General features: G+C 41.3%; 1 protein-coding gene and 1 long non-coding RNA gene across 2 annotated transcripts; one reads left to right on the top strand and one right to left on the bottom strand.

Moving 5' to 3' along the window:
* The first annotated feature begins 456 nt into the window (after positions 1 to 456).
* On the top strand, positions 457 to 18,233 carry LOC311249189 (protein NLRC3-like). Its single transcript, XM_084340039.1, has 8 exons — positions 457 to 540; positions 4,163 to 4,313; positions 5,312 to 5,391; positions 5,504 to 7,388; positions 8,566 to 8,739; positions 15,809 to 15,982; positions 16,661 to 16,834; positions 17,877 to 18,233. The coding sequence occupies exons 1-8, from the start codon at positions 465 to 467 to the stop codon at positions 17,890 to 17,892; spliced, it is 2,730 nt and encodes a 909-aa protein (XP_084196165.1). The 5' UTR covers positions 457 to 464; the 3' UTR covers positions 17,893 to 18,233.
* Positions 18,234 to 18,976: 743 nt separating this feature from the next.
* Positions 18,977 to 21,963, bottom strand: LOC311249242. The gene is made up of 2 exons (XR_014621146.1): positions 21,877 to 21,963; positions 18,977 to 19,337 (listed from the first exon to the last, which is right to left on the bottom strand). It is a non-coding gene; the product is annotated as an uncharacterized lncRNA (long non-coding RNA).
* Between the last annotated feature and the right edge of the window lie 61 nt (positions 21,964 to 22,024).

Raw genomic sequence — 22,024 nt, forward strand, 5'->3', positions numbered from 1 at the left:
AAAATATCGATAACAAAATCCAAATCCCCATTTTGATCATAGAGTCCAGACTTGACAGTTTTGTGTGTCAGTGGTGATGGTTCAGTCCTCTTGGACTGTAGCCAGCCCTGCATGTCAGTCCAGAACAGTTGGACTGATTCACAGTGAAACAACATATGATCCAAACTTTCAAACCACAGTTATTCACATCAAAGTTAAACCTCAGTCTCAAGAATCGGTTTGTTTGATAAATCTCATTGAAGATGTTGCAGTTCAGCTCTTTCACCTGAGGAGGGAGAGGGACTGAAATGTATCTCCTCCGTATTATCTTCACCTCATCACCGGAGCCTGCTTGTTGTTGACAGGCTCATCGTGTTTGTCTCATGCAAACCTGGCAACAATGACCGTGACGGTGACGTACGTACGTAACGTGGCCGGTGGGCGGGGCCAGAGCGTCAACGTCTGTACGAGTTGGAGGCGAAGATATGTCAAAGAATCAAACCGTCAGGCGTCGAGAAAAGGACAAGAAGAAGGTTGAGGAAGCAACAAGACAAGAACAAGGTAATGTGAAGTAACGCAGTGCTGACCAGGTGATGAACGTTTAGCGACAAAACGTCTGTTTTTAATTCAACATGTAGAAAAAGACGTCAACGGCTGCGGCTGCTGCTAGCTAGCTAGCTAGCTGTAGACTGCGTCAGGCTCCATCGCCACCGGCGGTCGCCTCAGTTCTGTATAAGAGATCAACTTGAACTCAGAAGGTGGACGGTTGTGTTTTTCTCTTTATTAAAAATAAATAAAAGATATATGTGATTTTTTCTTTTCTCCACATATTGTTGAGTTTATTTAGTTTAGTATTTTGAGTGAAAACGTGAAGAGATGTCCTGAAACGTAGCTTCCATCTTCCAGATGAGTTTGTGATGATGTGTGTTTATGGAAAGAGTTGATCAGGGGGGTATTCCAGAAAGCGGGTTATGTGAAAACTCAGAGTAAGTTAACCCTGAGATGAGGGAAACTCTGGGTTTTCCGTTCCAGAAAGAGAGGTAACTGAAACTCTGGGTCAGTCACCATGGTAACAGACTCTGTGAACATAACCTGCTCGCTGGCAGGTTTACTTAAGAAACCCTGAGTTTCTACCCGTCTCCTCCCACAAGAACGCTGTTTGACATGGATTGTCCGTTCATTCCGAATCCGATTGACATCGAAGCACAACTTATTCATAACGCTTTGCGTCGCGAGAGAATCTTCCGACCCAGATTGGATGTCCTGTCATTTCCAGAGGAATATCTGTTTGAACGTTACCGCTTTTCATCACACAGTATCATCTATCTTGAGAACATTCTCCGGCCACACATTACCAACCTCACACACCGCGGACGTGCACTCACATCACTGCACATTGTATGCATAGCGCTACGTTTTTTTACAAACGGTAGTTTGTGGGAGTGGGAGGACATGTTAAAACAGAATTTGGTTAGGAGTTTACATTACTATTTGAAGTAGCCATTGAATTAATATTTACTTTAACAGCCTTAGTCAATTAAAAAATAATAATAATTAAAATCAAAGTGAGGTGCAATCGCCAAGCAAAACATGCCTTACCTTATTGAATAATGTTTTTATATTTCAGTTTTAGCTGCTTCCAAGTTCTTTTTTCCCCCGTTGGATTGCACCTAAATGGAAATCGGATTTTATTCCTATTTACATTCATAACTAGGCCTATATGCTACGATCTTACAGTTAAATGTTAAGTCAATGGAATAGTTCAAACTTACGCGTTGACTCGGGCAGCAATTTCCTCCCATGCCCTTTCTCTCTCCTTCGCCGCTGCAGCTGTATTTGATTTCCGCCGAAATATGTGCTCATATTCTACGTACGCCTGCATTAGGACCTCCAGCTCCATGGGAGTAAAATAACTTGATCGCTTTTTGTCTGATGTCATGGTGACGATCGTGGTATCAGCGCTCCATTGACGATGGCTTTTTATAGTGGTTGTGCACGCGCGTAACTCGAGGTGAACATACTCAGAGTTGATTGAACTAATTCAGATCAGCCGTTCTGGAACCGGATACTCAGAGTTTCCCATCTCAGAGTAAGTCAACTCAGAGTTCAGGGATAGACTTAGAGTTTGTTGAACCTCCTTTCTGGAATACCCCCCAGGAAAGTGACAAAGTTGTTGTGGTGTTACAAAGACGACTGCAGCAGCAACATGTCTGTGAAGAAGCTGTTCCAGGACAAAGCTCACGTTGAAGAGCTGAACGTTACCAAATACTTCTTCAGCTCATCCACAACCACAAACATTGTTCAAGGAGGTAAACTCAGCCGACTAGAGGAAGTTTGTCTGACAGTGATCTGAACTCAGTTTGCTGTGTTTGGTTTATCTGTGTTAGTTTGAGCTGTTCCAGCAGAGGGAGGTCATCATGGGAAAACCTTAACAGAAAAAAGTCCACAATGATTTCCAGTAAATGACGAGAGGAGGACCAACACTGAGGGGGGGGGACATGAAAGTGAAAGTGTTCAGACTCCATATTGAGTCAACAGAGCAGCAGCAGGAGGAAAAGACGTCTGAGGCGGGGTGAGTTTTATTCTCTTTAACAAGAGACAACAAGCTCAGATTAAAAGAAAACTGACCAGGAGCTGGATGTTTTTTTACCGTGTGTGTGTGTGTATGTGTGTGTGTGTGTGTGTGTAAAATAGTTTAAGAGTAAAAACAGTAACACCTTTTCACTAATAAGTAGGGGTGAGTGAAAACAAATCGCTTCTTATGTGCATCGCAATGCGACTCTGAATCGATTCTCAAATGTCAAAAATCGATTTTCTGAACGTTAACTGATTACGTAATGTTGGCGGAACGCAAAAGGCGGAAGTGCTGCGCTCGGACAGACGCACATAAAGTGACACAGCGCGAAATCAGACCATCACCCTCTGCATTAAAAGTGTTGTCAAAATGTTTTGTTTGTGTTTTGGTCTGAGGGATTTTATGCGCAGATGTTGTTCATTTCTTTATTGTTGTCTGAGAGCTGCTGGTGCAGACTAATGTATTTTTGAATGAAAGCTGTTTGTGATTTTGGTTAAAGCAAAATGTTTTTGGGTTTTTTTATTATATTGTTCATTGCACATAACAGGATGTTGGTCTATTTTTTTTATGTTAGTGATTCAGAATATGCTGAAGCTGTATTAATTCACTACATGTGTGCTGCTACAGGCACACACTCTTTTCCTGTTGGTTCAAAACTGGGGTATTTGCTCGCAAATGTAACCTTCCAATTGACTTGCCACATCTCTTCCATTTGTTTTATTATTAAAAGATATTGGAATTAATTCAGTATGAATCATTACAGATACTTTGCTTCAGTAGTCACACAGTGAGAAAAAAATAAATCCTGTATGGAAAAAAAAAGATGCCTCGATTATCGTTTTATCATCTTAATCGAACCCTTAGGTGATTAGAGATCACCTCTAATAATGAAGCCTCGATTAAAGTCTGTTTTATGGACTTGGACTTCACTGTTCGCTCATTGAAGATATTGTGTTGTGCCAAAGTAGATCCTGTACTGTCCTGTTGGTCAGAAGGATCCAGATTGCTGTTTCAGTATTAACATATTTTGTTATAACTTAACACTAAGAACTAGATTCTTTCAGACATTTAACCTCCGACATTTAAAAGATGAAACCCAGTTGCAAAGACAAAAAATGTTTTCTGTAGAAATTTCAAGTGTAAGATTCCAGAACAATCATTTTATTAGATTTTATTTGCATAATTTACTATTTAACATGAGTTGTTATAAACTTGTTTGTATTTAAAATTTATTAAAAGCTGTTATTTATTGTAGGACTATTCAACAAATGTAAAGTAGACAAAACAATTATTGTCATAAAGTGACTTCACTAAAAACCTGAGCAGTGATCCAGGTACATGACGACAATAAAGACATAACGTCTGCAGGCAGGAAGTGGAGACCTTGAGTGGACAGAGCAGGACATCACACTGAGGGACGTCCCTTTAATTAGACAGAGACATGGCCGATCTTTGTAAATGTCTCTTTTGTTTAGCATCACATTGGGTGATGAGTCTGCAGGCTTCACCGTCTCCATTTTACACCCTCCTCCTCTGCATCGTGTTTCACCTGTTTGTCCTCCTTGTCTTCATGTTGTTCTCCTTCCATGTGCTACATATTTACCTCAGTGCTTTCTGAAGTGCAGAAGATGAGTGATTGTGTGGAGGAAGAGGAGGACGGAGCAGAGTCTCCAGTCTCCAGCTGTCTGTCTATGAAGAGTGACTGGTCCAAAGAACCACCTCTGGTCTTCAGTACTGAACCTGGACCCTCAGACACACAGTAAGAGAACTGATACTAACTTCAGTTTATATAATTAAATCATTACCATTACATGACTGTAGTTGCCCAAATAAGGACAAAATTATCTTTTTCTGTAAATTACATTTTAAAACTTTGTGACTTGTATTATACGTAGGGACGAGACAATTATGTGTCAAAATCAGATAGTCTTCTTGAATACACCGGAGTGTTGCATCATGGGGTGTAGCCTAAATATTGTTGGCTAGTGAGATACTTCAGGTTCATTCATTGTTTGTCTGTTAGAGAAATTTAGTCTTAAAAGTGTTTAGTTTGCTCAGTTAAACCTTCAGGAGTTTGATGGCTGATGCAACGTGTTTTGCTGCGATGGAAGAATTACTGATGCATGAAAACGAGCAGAAGTCGTCCCAATGTCTTTACTGCAGATGATCAAATGATCTGTTAAAAAGACAAGAATTACAACTTTCACTGAATGTCAGGATGAGGAGCACCAAGTATTTTACAAATAGATAAATGACACAAATGAGGGATTTATGTTCTGCTTTAATGACAAGTGAGGATTTCTTCTATATCTTTGCAAAGGAAAAGGCTCCATTGATGAGGGCTGGAAGTATCTCATGGAAACTGTCCCAAAATCTTCACTCTGACATTGTTTTTATCTTCATAAAACCTTTTTTATCAAACACAGTTGTTGTAAAAAGAGGAGGGTATATTGTACTAAGCGTGGCCATGTACTTTGTCCAGCATGGTTTAAGTTTTTAATAGCTGCTAATGAGGTCATGTTTTGTGGCCCTTTTTGTTTGAGTAATAAAATTTCCCATTAAAATAAGTTTGTTCACTAAAATGAAATGATGCAAACTGCTCCACTGTGACTCGGGACAAAAACAAACTGTTAGTGATTGGGAGTTCAGTCCAGATTCAGAGCTTGGAGAAGACATACTTATGTTTACAGTCTGTCTTCTCTTTTGTCAGACTGATCTGTGATTTCTAATCTGAGGGATTTTCCTTTATCTCTTCAGAAAGACAGAGGGAAGTGTTTCTGTGGAGGAGCAGCTGTCCTGCTGTCCAGTGTTAGTCAGTCAGACCAACACTGTACAAAGTAAGACTGTACATCTGTCTGCTGATGTCTTCATGTCTGAAAACAGGAACTTTTTGATTTAATCAAGAGTCTTGCTCTCAATTTAATCCCAGAATATTTTCTTCTCTTTCAGCTGATAGTGTTCTGCAGGAGGCTTTAGATGAACATAAGATCAGTCTGATGAGGAGATGTGAGCGTGTGACTGAAGGAAGTGATGAAACAGGAAGTGATGAAACAGGAAGTGGAACCCTCCTCAACAGGATCTACACTGAGCTCTACATCACAGAGGGACAGAGTGAAGAGGTTAATACCCAACATGAGGTGAGACAGCTAGAGACAGCTTCCAAGATGGAGACCCTCCATGACACTCCAATCAAGTGCAGCGATATCTTTAAAGCCTCACCTGACCAACAGAGACGCATCAGAGTGGTTCTGACCAATGGCGTCGCTGGAGTTGGAAAAACCTTCTCAGTGCAGAAGTTCACTCTGGACTGGGCCGAGGGCTCCGAAAACCAAGATGTCAGTCTGCTGGTTCTGCTCTCGTTCAGGGAGCTGAACCTGATCAGAGATGAGCAGTACAGTCTTCTCAGGCTGCTCCATGTTTTCCATCCAACATTACAGAAGGTGACAGCAGAGAAGCTCGCTGGCTGTAAACTTCTGTTCATCTTTGACGGCCTGGATGAAAGCAGACTTTCACTGGATTTCAAGAACAGGAAGGTCGTGTCTGATGTCACACAGAAGTCATCAGTCAGCGTGCTGCTGACAAACCTCATCGAGGGGAAGCTGCTTCCCTCGGCTCTCGTCTGGATAACTTCCCGACCTGCAGCAGCCAATCAGATTCCTCCTTCACGTGTTGACAGGGTAACAGAAGTACGAGGCTTCACTGACGCCCAGAAGGAGGAGTACTTCAGGAGGAGGTTCAGTGATGAAGATCTGTCCAGCAGAATCATCTCACACATCAAGACCTCCAGGAGCCTCCACATCATGTGTCTGATCCCAGTCTTCTGCTGGATCACTGCTACAGTTCTGGACCACATGTTGACTACAGACCAGAGAGGAGAGCTGCCAAAGACCCTGACTGACATGTACTCACACTTCCTGCTGGTTCAGACAAAGAGGAAGAAGCAGAAGTACGATGAGGGACGTGAGACGAGTCCACAAGAGCTGACGGAGGCTGACAGGGAAGTTCTTCTGAAGCTGGGGAGGCTGGCGTTTGAACATCTGGAGACAGGAAACATCATGTTCTACCAAGAAGACCTGAAGCGGTGTGATCTTAATGTCACAGAGGCCTCGGTGTACTCAGGAGTTTGTACAGAGATCTTCAGAAGAGAGAGTGTGATCTTCCAGAAAACAGTCTACTGCTTTGTTCATCTGAGCGTTCAGGAGTTTCTGGCTGCAGTCTACATGTTCCACTGTTACACCAACAGGAACACAGAGGTCCTGGAGGCTTTCCTAAAAGACTTCACACTCAGGGACTCAAAACCAAAGTCTGGCCTTGAGAAGATTTACAAGCTTTTAGTTAGAGGTGTTGATGGCCATGAGACCCGTTACCCGTCCCTGGATGACTTCCTGAGGAGCGCCATGGAGAATTCCCTTGAAAGTAAAAATGGCCACCTGGACCTGTTTGTTCGCTTCCTTCATGGCCTCTCTCTGGAGTCCAACCAGAGACTCTTAGGAGGTCTGCTGGGTCAGATGGACAACAGTCCAGAAATCATCCAGAGAGCCATCAACAACCTGAAGGAGATGAACAGAGATGATGTCTCTCCTGACAGAAGCATCAACATATTCCACTGTCTGATGGAGATGAACGACCACTCAGTTCATCAGGAGATCCAAGAGTTCCTGAAGTCAGAGAACAGATCAGGGAAGGAACTCTCTGTGATCCACTGCTCAGCTCTGGCCTACATGCTGCAGATGTCAGAGGAGGTTCTGGATGAGTTTTCCTTGTGGAAGTACAAAACATCAAAGGAGGGACGACTGAGACTGATTCCAGCTGTGAGGAACTGCAGGAAGGCTGTGTGAGTCCAGATGTGATTATCAACATTATAAATCAGTGTAGATTAGCAGTTTAATTCTTCAGCTATACAAACTATAAAATAATTTATTTTGAAATAGCGCTTACATTTTTAAATACAATTGTGATTATTTTTAAAAAATGTTTCACTAACCATGAGTGCAACAATGTAGATGTTTCAGTTGGATGTGTTTATAGCTGTCAGGTTGTTGAACTCAGTTATTCCATTTATTTCTAATGATCATTAAATTTGACAGTTTTTCTTCTATTAATCTTTCTTTGGCTGATAGAAGAAACCCTGGTGAAACTAATGAAAGAGGTTTTTTAACCACTATACTGAAGAGTTAAAATAAGATCTGTATCATTTTTCATGTGATGTTTCTAAAGTCCTTTCTAAAGTTATGTTAATTGTGGCACTCTCAGCCTCATGCTAACACTGTGTTGGGCATAAACTAATCTAACTTTTTGGCCAAAGACATAGGATCAGATCACACTGACAGACTGTGGACATCATGGAAACCCAAATGTAACTACTTTTTCTCTTCCTTCATCTGCAAGATTAAAATAAAACAAAGATTTAAAGTCTGCAGGTTTTAGAGAGTGATGAGAATAACTGTTTCATGTCAAACACGGATAAGATGAAGGTTTGTTGAACCACTGATGTAAATAGCAAATGTCAATCAGAACAGAATGTTTCAAACTGTTTTGACATCAAATGCATGAAGTAAGGGATAATGTATAGTTCGGAGGTTGTCGTACAACTGACTAACTATACATTATCCCGCTTATTACACGGCTTACGAGTGAAATAAATAATAAATAATCACCAACAATGATTCAGCAGCGACAAGGATTACTCAGTAAAGTTTTCACTTTCACTTTCAATCTCAAGGCCGGCCTGAGAGAGGAGCTGGTCAGCGGTGCTTCTTATGCTGTGGTTGGTGTAACGCGTTGAAAGTCCAGCTGTCTGGCTTATGTTGCTATATGTTGCCAGGGCGGACCAGAGCGCCGTCCATAGCAACGGTCTGTTATACTTGACGACGGTCATTATACAGAAATAACGGACCGTAGAACGCAGCGATGGACCAATCAGAGAGCAGCATTCAATAGAGCCGTGTAATAAGTAAATATAAAGTGTCCTCTTTCATAATAACATGTTTGTAATATCTGTGTCATGACAGACTGTCTGACTGTGGACTCTCAGAGACTCACTGTGAAGTTGTGGCCTCAGCTCTGAAGTCCAACCCCTCCCATCTGAGAGTGCTGAACCTGAGTAACAACAGCCTGAAGGATTCAGGAGTGAAGCTCCTGTCTGTTGGACTGAAGAGTCAAAACTGTGCTCTAGAGAGTCTGAAGTCAGTTCATTGTCTTGTTTTTCCATATATTCAATTCAAACCCTTCACTGAGACTTAAACAGTTTAGTTAATTAACTCTGAAGATTAGCAGCAGCATAAATCTGAAGAAATGTCAGTTCTTTGAGACATTTTCTGTGTATCTAAATGGCTCCATCCTGTGGTGTTCAGAGGATGCTGCACTGAAGGACTCTATTCAGTTTTTTTATTTATTTCATTCAGTTCATTTCTAACGTGTAAGTGTTAGCATCCAGCTGATGCCAGTCCCACTCATTATGGAAACAGGATCATTAATTTAGAACGGACAGTTTCACTGGAACTCCTCGAGTACTTCCAGAGGTGTTGGTATACCAAAAGTTTATGGACAGCCTGCAGCCAATCAGGATCCAGTTATCACCCAAACCATGGTATAAAAATATATTTTTTCCTCTTACCTGTGGTGGTATTTATCCATCTACTGGAGATTAGCTGGACCACTGATGTAAATAGCAAATGTTGATCAGAACAGAATGTTTCAAACTGTTTTGACTTCATCATTTGACAAACATTATCAGTATTATACTCATAGTTTGACCAAAACAATAGAAAAGTTTATTAAATGACATTCAATAACACTTTACAACGTTCTACACAAAATGAGAGTAGTTACTACTATATTTAATAGATAATGAGTTTCTGAAGAACAGACTGGAAGGTACTATATTAATAAAAAATTATGTCATGATTTGTAGTGACTGTCCAATTCAGTCACTTGGTAGGTGAGAGGCGGATTCTTGACGCGTTTCCATCGAACACAAATGAGAGTTTGTCTTAGGTTTCTTTGTTGTCATTTATTGAAAGTTGCACATGAAAAAATGATCTATATATACACACCTGGTGCCCATCTGCAATCAGTGACACAAACCAAACTCCCCCCAGTGGTCGAAACAAACACACACAAATGGCTCCTACACACCGGCCCCATAATTGTTTTGGTGTGCACTTAAAGCTCTGGTTTACGATTTGAAAGGTTTGAAAAAAGCATTCCTCCCCCCCACACACACACACCCCTCCCCTCTGTGCTCCTTAATCTCCTCCCCTCCGATGTCATATCGCTCTCCGCTCGGAGCCTCCCACGACACACACCCCCCCTCCAGGAACAACAAACCGGGTAACGAGTAACGATGTTGGATTCACAGGTAAAGTAATTACAATGCACGTTGACACTAACGTAAATCTTGAGAGTCATTACAATGTCCACAGCTAAGCCCCACAGCCAAGTTAGCATGATGTCATTAGCATGTTACAGCTACGTAATAAGTTACTATTTATCAACAGCCAGGTTAGCTCTGGTACTGGGATAACAAGGAGAAAGCTAAGAGACCAAGAGACTAACAGATGCTGTCGTTAGCTTTAATCATAACGATTGCTTTCACATTGTGGCTGAACACTAAACCTACATGAGCCTCGGACCAGCTAGCTGTGTGTGTCCCAGCTGTTGTCTGAGTAGCACCGCGACACAAACACACCCGTAAACCGTAATCTCTTGTTTATGATCGATAAGACACACAAATACACACATCTTAACGCGTATATGATAATCCATCATGTTGATTTAGCAAAGGCTTCGTTGAAAACAAATGGACAAGACCGGGAGGAGGGTTAGCAAAACAGCCAAGTAGTGACCGGGTCGAGAGGTTTTTATTGAGAAATAAATCCGGACAGGATGATTGAAACCCCAACGCGAAGCGAAGGGTTTCATTTACTTTTCACTTGCTGCTTCATTTAGCTGCCACAAGCAAATAAATAGGCTGATTTGGTGTAAACATGATAGCAATGTTAGCTTGTTGTTAGCTTACAATGCTAACATAGAGGCTAACGTCTCCGTCGAACAAGTAAACAAGTGTTGACAATATTGCAGAGACAGAAATAGTTTCGACGCCGTCTAATAACACAGAAAAAAACTAACGGCAGCTTTCACAGTCATAAGCCAGCATCGGCATTAAAGTTATCTGTGTCACAACATCCACAGTAAAGACGAAGATTACCTGCTCAACAGAAACTCCGCTGTATCAGCATCGGGTCCACATCTGATGACCCGATGTTTATTTGGGTTTGAGCCCTCTATATTTCACATCTCCGCTATGTGTCTTTTCAGTGACAGACTTTCGCTTTCTTTGTCCCTTTGTCGGTGGGGCAAGCAGAGGCAGCTGAACTGCTCAGGGCAAAACAAACCTCTTGTCCGCTTGTAGTTTCAAATGCGGATGTGGGTCGGGACCAGACATGAGCAGGAGAGTGAGCGAGGGGATTGGATGGGAAAATTGATCCAAGAGGAGCCATGTGGACCGCATGGCTCCTATTGGTCAAGCAGTTTTGCAGATGCTAGAGAGAATGGATTTATTTGGTTCCTTTTAATCTTCACATTGTGTAGGTCGTACTATTGGGCCATAACCACCATCTAAATAATGTTAATGATCAATCTTTCAAATCATAGACCATAGCTTTAACAATTACAAAACTTAAATAATTAAAGGAGCCAAAATAAAGCGTATGTACAAAAATCTTCTTTTCCTTTCTTTTTTTTTCTTTATTGAGCAGAGGCTACCAGCACATAGTCAACGTTGGGATCTGAGCTTTACCATCAGTCTTTTTTTAGTTGCATGCTTCCATTAATATACATAACTTGGTGACAGGTCTTTCCAGAAAGCCTGCTTTGGTCCTCAGTTGAACTGAGCGAACTGTACCTTTCTTATCTGGAAAGGTTTTTGTTACTCTGCCCATCAACCAGGAGCTACGTTGAGCAAAAGGGTCCATGATAATAACAATGGCCGCGTTTCCCAGATTCGTTAAGAAGCTCTTAAGTGCTAAGATCTTCTTAGGAGCGCTCTTAAGAACGCTGTGAAAGAAGGATGTGTTTCCCAGAGTCGCTCTTAGCTTAAGAAGATCTTTCACTAAGAAGGAAATGTAAGATCGAGCTGACCCACTCTTAACAGCCTTCTTAGTGACCGAATGCTCAGTGATCAAGCGCGTCAGGGAAATTTATATCCTCCACTTTGCGAAATAATAAAACAATGCTCAGTGTTGAAATGCGCTCATAGCTGCGGACCACTGGCGCAAGAAAAAAAAATAAGAAAATAGTAGATGAAAAAAAACCTTTTTATTGAATTACACGTTTAACTTTTCCGCAACATCTGCATATATGAGTTTATAGTAGCCTACTACACATAAAAAAACAACAACCCTGTGGCATTTCACAGATATCAAGGGAACGGGTGTATTAAACTCAGCTGAACCTCATCCAGAGAGGCTTCCCCTGCTACTCTGCGTTGCCAAAGTCCGCGCGTGTGAGAAACCATGGCTGCAATACAGCACATTCTCGCTGCGAACCAACAGCATCGCCGTGCGCGAAGCCAGACGGTTTACATAAATGCATACGTGCGTCAGCACTTCTCCCCACTGGACGTGCTGTCAGACCGGGCTGTCCAGGCAAAGTACCGGCTGCCCCGTGCGGAGATCCAACGGCCGTTGGATCTCTTTGCCTGGACAGCCCGGTCTGACAGCGCGCGCACACACACACACGCACTTATGCGCTGATAAAGAGGTGGGTGATCGATCTGCCTGGCATCGATTGATTCAGCACAGCAGCACCGCGGTGGACAGCTCCCACTAAGAGCTTCTTAAGAAGATTCTTTGGCTTGATCTTAAGGTTCTCCTAAGAAGGCAGTTAAGAACGCATCTGGGAAACACCCGCATCTTAGCGCTCCTTCTTAGCCGAACCCTTCTTAAGAGCCTTCTTAAGTCCTTAAGAACGATCGAATCTGGGAAACGTGGCCAATGTCATTAATACAGTAGTTCCTGCGTGGCTTCATCCATTTTTGTCTTTCCTGGAGCAGTGGCAGAAAAGGTCTGAGAGATACTGGACTTGCTTCCATCTTTGTTTGATGTACAAATCACTTTCTTCAGAGAGTCCAGTAGGAAGTAGTGGCTTGGTTTTTAACAACAGGATGTGATTTGGTGTAAGTGCTTCCAGGTCATTGCAGTCATCAGAAAGTTTTGTGATGGGACAACTATTAAGAATTGCTTTGATCTCACAGAGAATGGTATGAAAGCTTTCGTCGTTTAACGTTTGTTGTCGAAGGATGGAGTATAATACCTTTCTTATGAGACGGATGATCCGCTCCCATGTTCCACCATAATAAGAGCCAGCAGGGGGGTTGGATCTCCACTCAATTCCTTTCTGGGCCAGAGCACCCTGTATATCTGTTTTGATTCAGTACTCTTAGCGCTTCTCTCAGTTCTCTTTCTGCTCCAGTAAAATTTGTTCCATTGTCAGATCTGAGGTTTGAAACTTGACCTCGTCGACACACAAAACGCCGAATAGCGTTTATGCATGAGTCTGTATCTAGTGAATAGGCAACCTCAAGATGCACTGCTCAACTAGCCATGCATGTAAAAATCCCTCCATATTTTTTGACCAAACTGCGACCTCTCTTAACTACGATTGGACCGAAGTAATCCATTCCAACATTTGTAAATGGTGGCAAGTCTGGCAAAATTCTTTCCACTGGTAGGCCAGCCATTTTTTGTTGTCAAAGCTTTCCTTGAAGACGACGGCAGATAACAGTCAGCAATAATTTTTCTGCAGGCGGAGTTTGCACTGGTGATCCAATAGGTTTTTCGAAGATCAGAGAGCATGTGATTACGTCCAGCATGTCCAACTTGCTTGTGAATGTGATGCAGAATAAGTGTAGCTATGTGTTGATCCTTTGACAAAATAATAGGATGTTTTATCTCCTCTGGCATTAATGCTTTGCTTAGACGTCCTCCTACTCTCAAGAGACCATTTTGGAGTACTTGATCGAACCGAGAGAATTCTTTTTGGAATCTTTCCCGTTGACAGTAGTGAACAATAGCCATTTATGCGTTATTTAAGTCATCCCGAGTCAGTGGCAGAACCTTTACTGTTGGTTTGTTGTTTTGCATCTTGTTTTTGCTACAGGAAGACTCTTGTTTTCTTTGTCTTCTTAGCTCTTGAAGTACAGCTTTAAGTTTCAGCAACCAAGCAACTGAAGTTTTCAGCTTATTCCAATCTGAGAAATAGTTGAGAAGCTTATTTGTAGCATTGTTTACATCCTCAACAACACAGACATTGACCATAATGTCCTGTTTGACTTCAGGGTCATTCAATGGGATTTTGACACTGTCTTCATTTGATTGTGGCCAGTCTTCTGCATCCTTCAGAAGAAAGTCAGGACCTCTGAGCCATCGCTCACACTTAATAAAACTCTCAGCTGATAATCCTCTTGAGGCTTCGTCTGCAGGATTCAGTTTTGTTCCAATGTGCCTCCACTGGGCAACATCTGTAGCTTAACGAATGAGAGATACTCTGTTAGCTACAAACGTGTGGAATCTCATTGTTTCGTTTGCAATGTAGTTAAGCACAGTCGTGCTGTCTGTCCAAAAAACTGACTGGTCCAGTTTGAGTTGCAGCTCTATCTTGATCATCCTATCCACTCGTACTGAAAGTACAGCGGCAGAAAGTTCCAGTCTTGGTATAGTTGTCTGCTTTATTGGGGCAACTCTGGACTTTCCCACCATGAAAGCGATGTGTACTTTGAATGTGCTTTCCAGTCGCAGATAAGACACTGTGCCATAACCATGTTCACAAGCATCAGAAAAGTGATGTAACTGTGCATTGTATATTTGTCCAAAGTCTCTTGGCTTAATACACAGATTTACATTTATTTGGGAGATTCTGGGTAGATTAGCCAACTATTTCAGCCATTCATGTGAAAAGGCTTGTGATATGTCATCATCCCAACCAACCTTCCTCTTGCACATTTCTTGTAGCATCATCTTGGGAGGTAGCGTAAATGGTGACAAAAATCCTAAAGGATCGTAGATGGAATTAACAACTGCCAAGATTCCACGGCGATCTTTCAGTGTAACCTTGAATGTGAACATATCTGTTTCTACACACCAGTGTAAGCAAAGTGCTCTTTCCACAGGCAAATTGTCTTCATCCAAGTTAAGCTCTTGAGATGCCTTTGAACGATGCTGTTCAGCAATACTTGCCAGCACCGCACAGCTGCTGCTCATCCACTTTGAAAGCTGAAAACCACCCCTTTTACATGCTGCTGTGAGTTCCTTTACGAGCTGTAATGCCTCCGATTCTGAGGGCACAGACTTCAAGCAGTCATCCACATAGAAGTTCTGCTGGAAGCAGGAGGAAGCAGGAAGTCGTACGCCGAACCACATTAGCGAGGCGCCAATTTTAAAAAAACCTTTTAACTGTGTGGGATCTACAACCCACTGGATGACTGCTGTTTGTGGTTGTGTTTTTCTGTATTTGTTGCTCAGAGATGTGCAGCAAACACACACAGGCACAGACCACAGGCTTAAGAAAACCGCTCCCCACATATAATCACACAAGTCTATGGTCCTTTTAACTTCATTGTTACAGAAGAAGCAGCGTCCTGCTTATCAGATAAAAGGCTTCATGTTATCAGTTCATGATCTTTATTATAAAGATGTTCTACGTGTACGTCTAATTAGAAAAGAGCCGAGGAGCAGAATTTAAGTGAAAGACATTTTATGTGCTTGAAATGTTACATGTTGACTTTTGATCACTTTTGTGGACTTAGTTTGACTTTTTTGACTTGAAGACTTACATGAAGTCTTTTTACTCACTCTGACGTGTCAGGATATAACCTTTTTGATTAAAACAGCATTAAAATATCATGTGATCTGCTACTTGAGTGCACGCTAACAACAATTATTACTGGGACCATAATAAACATTTGCACACCAGCTTTTTTAATATCCAAGAATTCAAATCATAAACTCTACCACTGACTTCCTCAGTAATGAACTGGACACATTTAGCCACCTTGAGTAACCATATACTTGTTTTGTCACTTTGTGTATTTGACAGTGTTGAACCTGCATCCTGTTGGGTTCAGGTGTTTGGAGTTTCCATTTTCTAAACTTCTTCATTCTGAACCTTCTTCAGCTCTGAACAGATTATTAAACACTGAATGATTTCAAGCAGGAACATTGTCTTCTAAACTTACATCATTTATTCTTTATTCAGATTGATGGACTGCAGTTTGTCAGAGATCAGCTGTGCTTCTCTGGCCTCAGCTCTGAAGTCCAACCCCTCCCATCTGAGACAGTTGAACCTGGACTACAACAAGCTGCAGGATTCAGGAGTAAAGCTGCTGTGTGATTTTCTACAGAGTCCAAACTGTAGACTGGAGACTCTGAGGTCAGTTCACTGACTCTGTTACTGCTAACTAATATTTGAGTTTACATTCATACATAACTTGCATTGATAAAGTTATAGATTTTCTTTGGTTCATATTTTCAATTTTCTTGAACTAAATTTCTTCTTCAGTCACAAAAGACTTCTGTTTCTTCAAGAAACTGTAGAAAATGTTCAGTTAGTTGTTAAAGTTAATGAATGTTTATAATTTAATCTGTTAACAGAAGAACTGAACTAACATTTGATTTAAATTGATAAAGTTGAGAAGCTGAAGTAGAAATCATTTGATTTCTGTTGATGTCAATGTGTCTTCACAAATAATGTCTGATCATTGATATTGATCCTACAGAACACACACAGATCAAAGCATATTTTCAAAAGAAGATGTTTAAAAGAAAATTCAGTTCTTTCTCCTCTAATAACAGACCTGACTGAGATCAGCAGCATGTTATTAATCTGTGTTGACATGAACAGCTGTATGAATGTTGTGCTGACATGTGGATGATGTCTGTAGAAGGCTGATGATGATCCACAATAACACAATGACAAAGTCACTCTACTCATTTTAGAGAAAAGCTCATTGATGAGGACACAGTAATGTTGAGCTACACATCTAAAACCTGAACACATCTGATTGGACTATAAATTGATTTTTAACTCCATCATTTATTCTTTATTCAGTTTGTGGGACTGCAGTTTGTCAAAGATGAGCTGTGCTTCTCTGGCCTCAGCTCTGAAGTCCAACCCCTCCCATCTTAAGTATCTGTTCCTGAACAACAACAAGCTGAAGGATTCAGACATGAAGCTGCTGTGTGATCTGCAGAAGAGTCCAGACTGCAGACTGGAGACTCTGAGGTCAGTAGAGGGTTGGAGTCAGTTAATGCTGGTTTCAGCAGTATTGTACTAAACACAGTATCAAAGTAAAGATCCAGTATTTCCTGCTTTCCTCAGTGAAGCTGTGAGAGGAGAACGGTGACAGGCTTCATGATTGGACAGAAAGACAGAGAGAGAGCAGTCAGCCAATCAGACGAGCCAGAAGCTTGTTGTGATGGTGTGTTTGAGTTGATGTGAAGACGACTGTTGTTGTTGTGTTGTTGTGTTCATGTCTACAGGAAATAAAGCTGGATCACAGCTGACAGCATCACAGGATGTATAGAGACAGTGTCCTCATTCGTCAAACTGTCGGAGCATCAAATCTGATCTCAAAGTGTTTGTTCTCTCATTTCAACACTGAACAACTGATCAGTTCATGTTTGTCACAGCTCTCAGATCAGTCTGACTGAAGCCTGCAAATCACTGGCTCTTATTTCAGAGAACCATCATTACATTTAGTAACCATGTGGTCTGTATACGGACCAGAACCTCTGCTGAAGTCCACAAACCACAGCTGATGTTTTACTGTTCAGTGTAGGACCTTTAACGTTATATTTATATCTGCCCATGTGTCATTTGATTTGTCCAGATATTTTTATAACAGACTCCATATTTACATATTTGTCATGTGATGTTTCCAAAGTAGATGAAATATTTAAATGTGAGTGAGACTCTGGTTTTTAACAGCAGTAAATCATCATTAAAGTGAGCTGTGAGTCTCTCTCTGTTTCTGCAGTCATGATGCGTTCAGGGACTGTCAGCAGTTTATTTCCACTGTGTCCTTCAGTGAAACCTGCAGAGTAAACACACTTGATGTCCAAAGTGTCTGCAGGTCTGTGAGCTTCACTCCAACACGTTAACATGAGAGCTGAAAGGAAGCTGGCTACGCTACACAGCCGCTCCACTTGTGGTCTGAACAGGACTGAAGTCCTGCTGGTCTTTATATCACTGACTGACAGCTGATGGAGGGAGTCTCTGTAAACACTCATTTATCACTTTACTGTCTCTCTGCTTCTCTCATCAGCTGGAAATCGCGGTGATCTATGTCAGAGTGATGAGGAAGGTGGAGGTGTTGAGAGGATCAGCTGTGTCCTGATGATCCAGAGGTTGAAGCAGCACCATCAGCTGGTGGGTGGAGAGGCTCTGACTGGGCCGTGTTACTGGGAGGTGGAGTGGAGAGGAGAGCTTCATCCAGCAGTGACTGACGGACCAATCGCAACAAGTGGAGATGACTGTCAGTGCTGCAGTGTGAACTGCTCTGAGATCAGCTCCACTGTCACACACAATGTCCAGTCCAGCATCATCCCTGTGTTCCTGTGGATGTGACAGAGTATCATCAGTGTATCTGGACTGCTCTGCTGCTGCTCTGTCCTTCTACACAGTCTCTGCAGACACACTGACACTCCTCCACTCCTTCTGCTCCACACTCACACACCTCCTCCACCTGGAACCTGGACCTTTATTCTTTTATTCACTCGCATCTTCTCAACACAAAGAGCCTCAACAGATTAATCTACCGAGGCATGTTTATCACCACATAATCGTGCATTGACACTTTTAATTGGATATTTCCTTGGTGCAGTTAATCTCCACATATTCCTGAGTATCAGTGAGATGAATGCAGTACTCTGTGTATACTGCCACTGAATAAGACCTCAGTGATGTTGTAGATGTTCACTGACATTCATTTTAATCTGAAATCAACATTTTAACGGATGAATTTATGATGTAATAAATGCTGGTATTGGTACAAACCTTCGCTTTAAGGAACAGTTCACCCAAAAATGTCACTTCAGTCATCATCTCCCCTCCAAACAGCTCGTCTGCTGTGATCCAAGTCTGCAGAAGCCCCGAGATCACAAACTGATCTGAGAAGATGTTATTTACACACTTTATTGAACTGAAATCCTCCCTGTAGCTGCTGAGCTAAAAGCGTTAGCATGCACCCTGTCTGAAATGGGTCAGCTTTGAGTGAACTGCTCCTTTAATGTAATCCATCCAGTGAATATGTCTCTCAACACAGAACTGCTGAAACACATCAGGAGTTTATAAATGTTGTTTCTTAGAGACAGGGCTGCTACAAGACTGGGCCATGAAATGAAGTAATGCTGCTGATAAGTGGAAGAAGTTTTTATTGTTCTTTATTGATTCAGATTAATGAAGGAACGTGAGCTTCATTTCATTTTCTCTCAAAAACCAGCAGACGTGCAGTGAATCTGGGTTTCTCTGGGCCCTTTGGCCTGGGCCTGCTTTGTGATCCGGTCTTGGTGCCGTCCTGACAACAAGCATTTACTTTCACCACTTTCACCAACACCCAGCGTCTGCTGTAGTCTGGACTTCAGCCTCTCCTCCGTCATGGCACAGTGAAATCAGAGAGTCCAGTCCTCACTGTTTGTTTCCTTCAGCTCGACTGGAAAGAACTGGTTTCTTTGCTACTGGACATTTTTTGACAGGATGCCAGATTAGCTTTCACCTGATGCCACACCTGCAGAAGACAAGGCAGCTTTATTTCTACAGCAGCATTCACACACAAGGTGACACCAAGTGCTTCACAGGAGCATAGAAATACAGCAGAGTGAGACTTCACATGCATTTAAATGACCATAAAAACAAGAAGCAGATACATAGTGACAGATTTAAATAAAGTGATGTGTGATATTTTAAAATCTATCCTTTGACACAGGAAACCTACTGCGGTGGTTTAAGGACTGGTGTAATGTGCTCCACCCTCTTGGTTAGCGAGGAGAAGCTAATGCAGGGATGATTGATCTTCTACTAAGATATGTGAGCGCTTCAAAAAGTGAAAGTGAAGTTGATGTTTCCAGTTCAGCCTCATACTGACTCTAATAAACAGGCTCATCAAGTTACAGCTCATGTGTTTGTAAAAGGTTATTAAGTTTTTCTTTTTTTAAATGCTCTTTGGCTCTGATGCAGCATGTAATCTGCAAACTAACTAAAGTTGTTGAGTAAATGTACTTACTTACATCCCTCACTGTCTCCAGATCAGCTCTCTTTATGACAACATAACTGCAGATTAACACATTTAACTGGATCTTTGTGTTCTGTTTCCTGTTGCAGCTCCACCCTGTGGATCGATGGAGTAGTGCAGTTAATTTCCACATGTTTCTGATGAACAGCAGAAGTTGATATTGCAGAGTGAAGTTCTGCTTATTACCACTAATATCAGCTGTTTGTCATTTTATAATAAATGAAGTGGATCAAATCTGAACAGAGTCTGATTCAATCGAGGCTTTACTGAATCTTCTGGACTGACTTGTGTCTGGATTTTGGTGCAAAGTCAGCAGCTTCATATTTCATCTTTCTATAATGTTTGATATTAAAAAGATGTGTTTAACATGCTGATTCTACACTTTATATTCATTAATCATGTCTGTAAAACAATTAGAAGTACACAGAAATATAAAACTATCTTGATTTTGACAGAAAACCAACAAATCCTGTGTTTGACTTTAAAGTATGTGAAGTTTATCAGAGTTTTATGTGAGAGCCTGCTGGTTTTCACATCACATGATCAACACAGACACATGACGTCAACCTGTGGAGCTTTTTCTCACACACGTCATTGTTGAAGCTGACGTCATCAGCACCGTTCATGTTCTGGTGGTCCTGCTGGAGCTGCTTTCTGCCAGCAGATGTCACCATTTCCACTGTTTGGACCCAGACTGGTTTGTGTGAATGGATCCAGGTTGTGTGTGCAGTGAGAACTGAACTGGTGACGTCAGTACTTTCTTTCTGACTGACGTCATTTTACAAACATCTCAAGTGTCATTATAATTTAATTGAACTTGATTTAAAATGATTTTTTCCGTCTTTTGATATAGATTGTTTTGGTGAGCTTGTGCTGGTTTTAGTGTTTGTTTGACATATTTTTATTATATTTTGATGTATTTTATGTTCACGTCTGTTTGTGTTGAGTGCTTCTTCAGGCTTTTTCCCTTCACAACAACAACAAAGTTAAAGTCCCAGTTGAAATGATCAGTATGGAGCCGTGATCACTACATGCAGTTACATGAGAATTGAAATCAAGTGTAAAGTGTTGCCGCTGTTTTTATGAACTACTGAGTCTTTGTTAATGTTATAAAGAGTCCAGTTCAGACCTGCTCTATATGAAAAGAGCCCTGAGAAAACTTCTGTTATCATTTGTCTCTATAGAAATAAAAGTGACTGGACTATTCTCTGGGTTTGTTCTGACTTTTAATAAAACTTGAGCAGGCTCAGTCTCACTTTGCTAAATCCACATGAAAAATCAGTTTGTGTCAAATAAAAGCAGCTGGACTGTCATTTTGAGCTCTGGCAACCCAGGTATCTACAGTGACCCGTAGCCTTGTTTATATTTTTTATTTTTATATATATTTATTCAACAAGGCAAATGTAGACATAAAAAGACACTTTCAACCATCATATCACAAACTCAGTTTCTGTTTGAGCAAGAGAGACAGAAAAGGTTCAGTGTATGAAATGAAATGCAACTCGTTCAGAGACGAGTAAAAAGGACGCAGATGAATAAAACAAATAAAAAATGTAAATAATAATCATTATAATAAATAAGATAGAGAGGAAGCAGGGCTCATCTCACATTAATGTGTACAGAGTGAATAAAGAGAATACTTTGACAGCTGTTTTATCTTCATAATCGACAGATTTACTTTGCACTTTTAACTCATTCTTCATGTTTATCAGACAGGGTTTAGTTTTGAAGTATCTGCATTTATGTATCAAGAATTGACTTAATAACAGTAAAATATCGATAACAAAATCCAAATTCCCATTTTGATCATAGAGTCCAGACTTGACAGTTTTGTGTGTCAGTGGTGATGGTTCAGTCCTCTTGGACTGTAGCCAGCCCTGCATGTCAGTCCAGAACAGTTGGACTGATTCACAGTGAAACAACATATGATCCAAACTTTCAAACCACAGTTATTCACATCAAAGTTAAACCTCAGTCTCAAGAATCGGTTTGTTTGATAAATCTCATTGAAGATGTTGCAGTTCAGCTCTTTCACCTGAGGAGGGAGAGGGACTGAAATGTATCTCCTCCGTATTATCTTCACCTCATCACCGGAGCCTGCTTGTTGTTGACAGGCTCATCGTGTTTGTCTCATCCAAACCTGGCAACAATGACCGTGACGGTGACGTACGTACGTAACGTGG

Source organism: Pagrus pagrus (assembly GCF_965226575.1).
Source record: "Pagrus pagrus genome assembly, chromosome: 20".
Taxonomy (NCBI): domain Eukaryota; kingdom Metazoa; phylum Chordata; class Actinopteri; order Spariformes; family Sparidae; genus Pagrus; species Pagrus pagrus.

What these genes read in the sequence shown, in the direction of transcription:
- LOC311249189 (XM_084340039.1), top strand. Translation starts at nt 465, where the DNA reads ATGTCAAAGAATCAAACCGTCAGGCGTCGAGAAAAGGACAAGAAGAAG. An exon ending in AGGAACTGCAGGAAGGCTGT is followed by an intron (nt 7,389 to 8,565) that starts GTGAGTCCAGAT and finishes GTGTCATGACAG; the next exon opens with ACTGTCTGACTGTGGACTCT. An exon ending in TGTAGACTGGAGACTCTGAG is followed by an intron (nt 15,983 to 16,660) that starts GTCAGTTCACTG and finishes TTCTTTATTCAG; the next exon opens with TTTGTGGGACTGCAGTTTGT.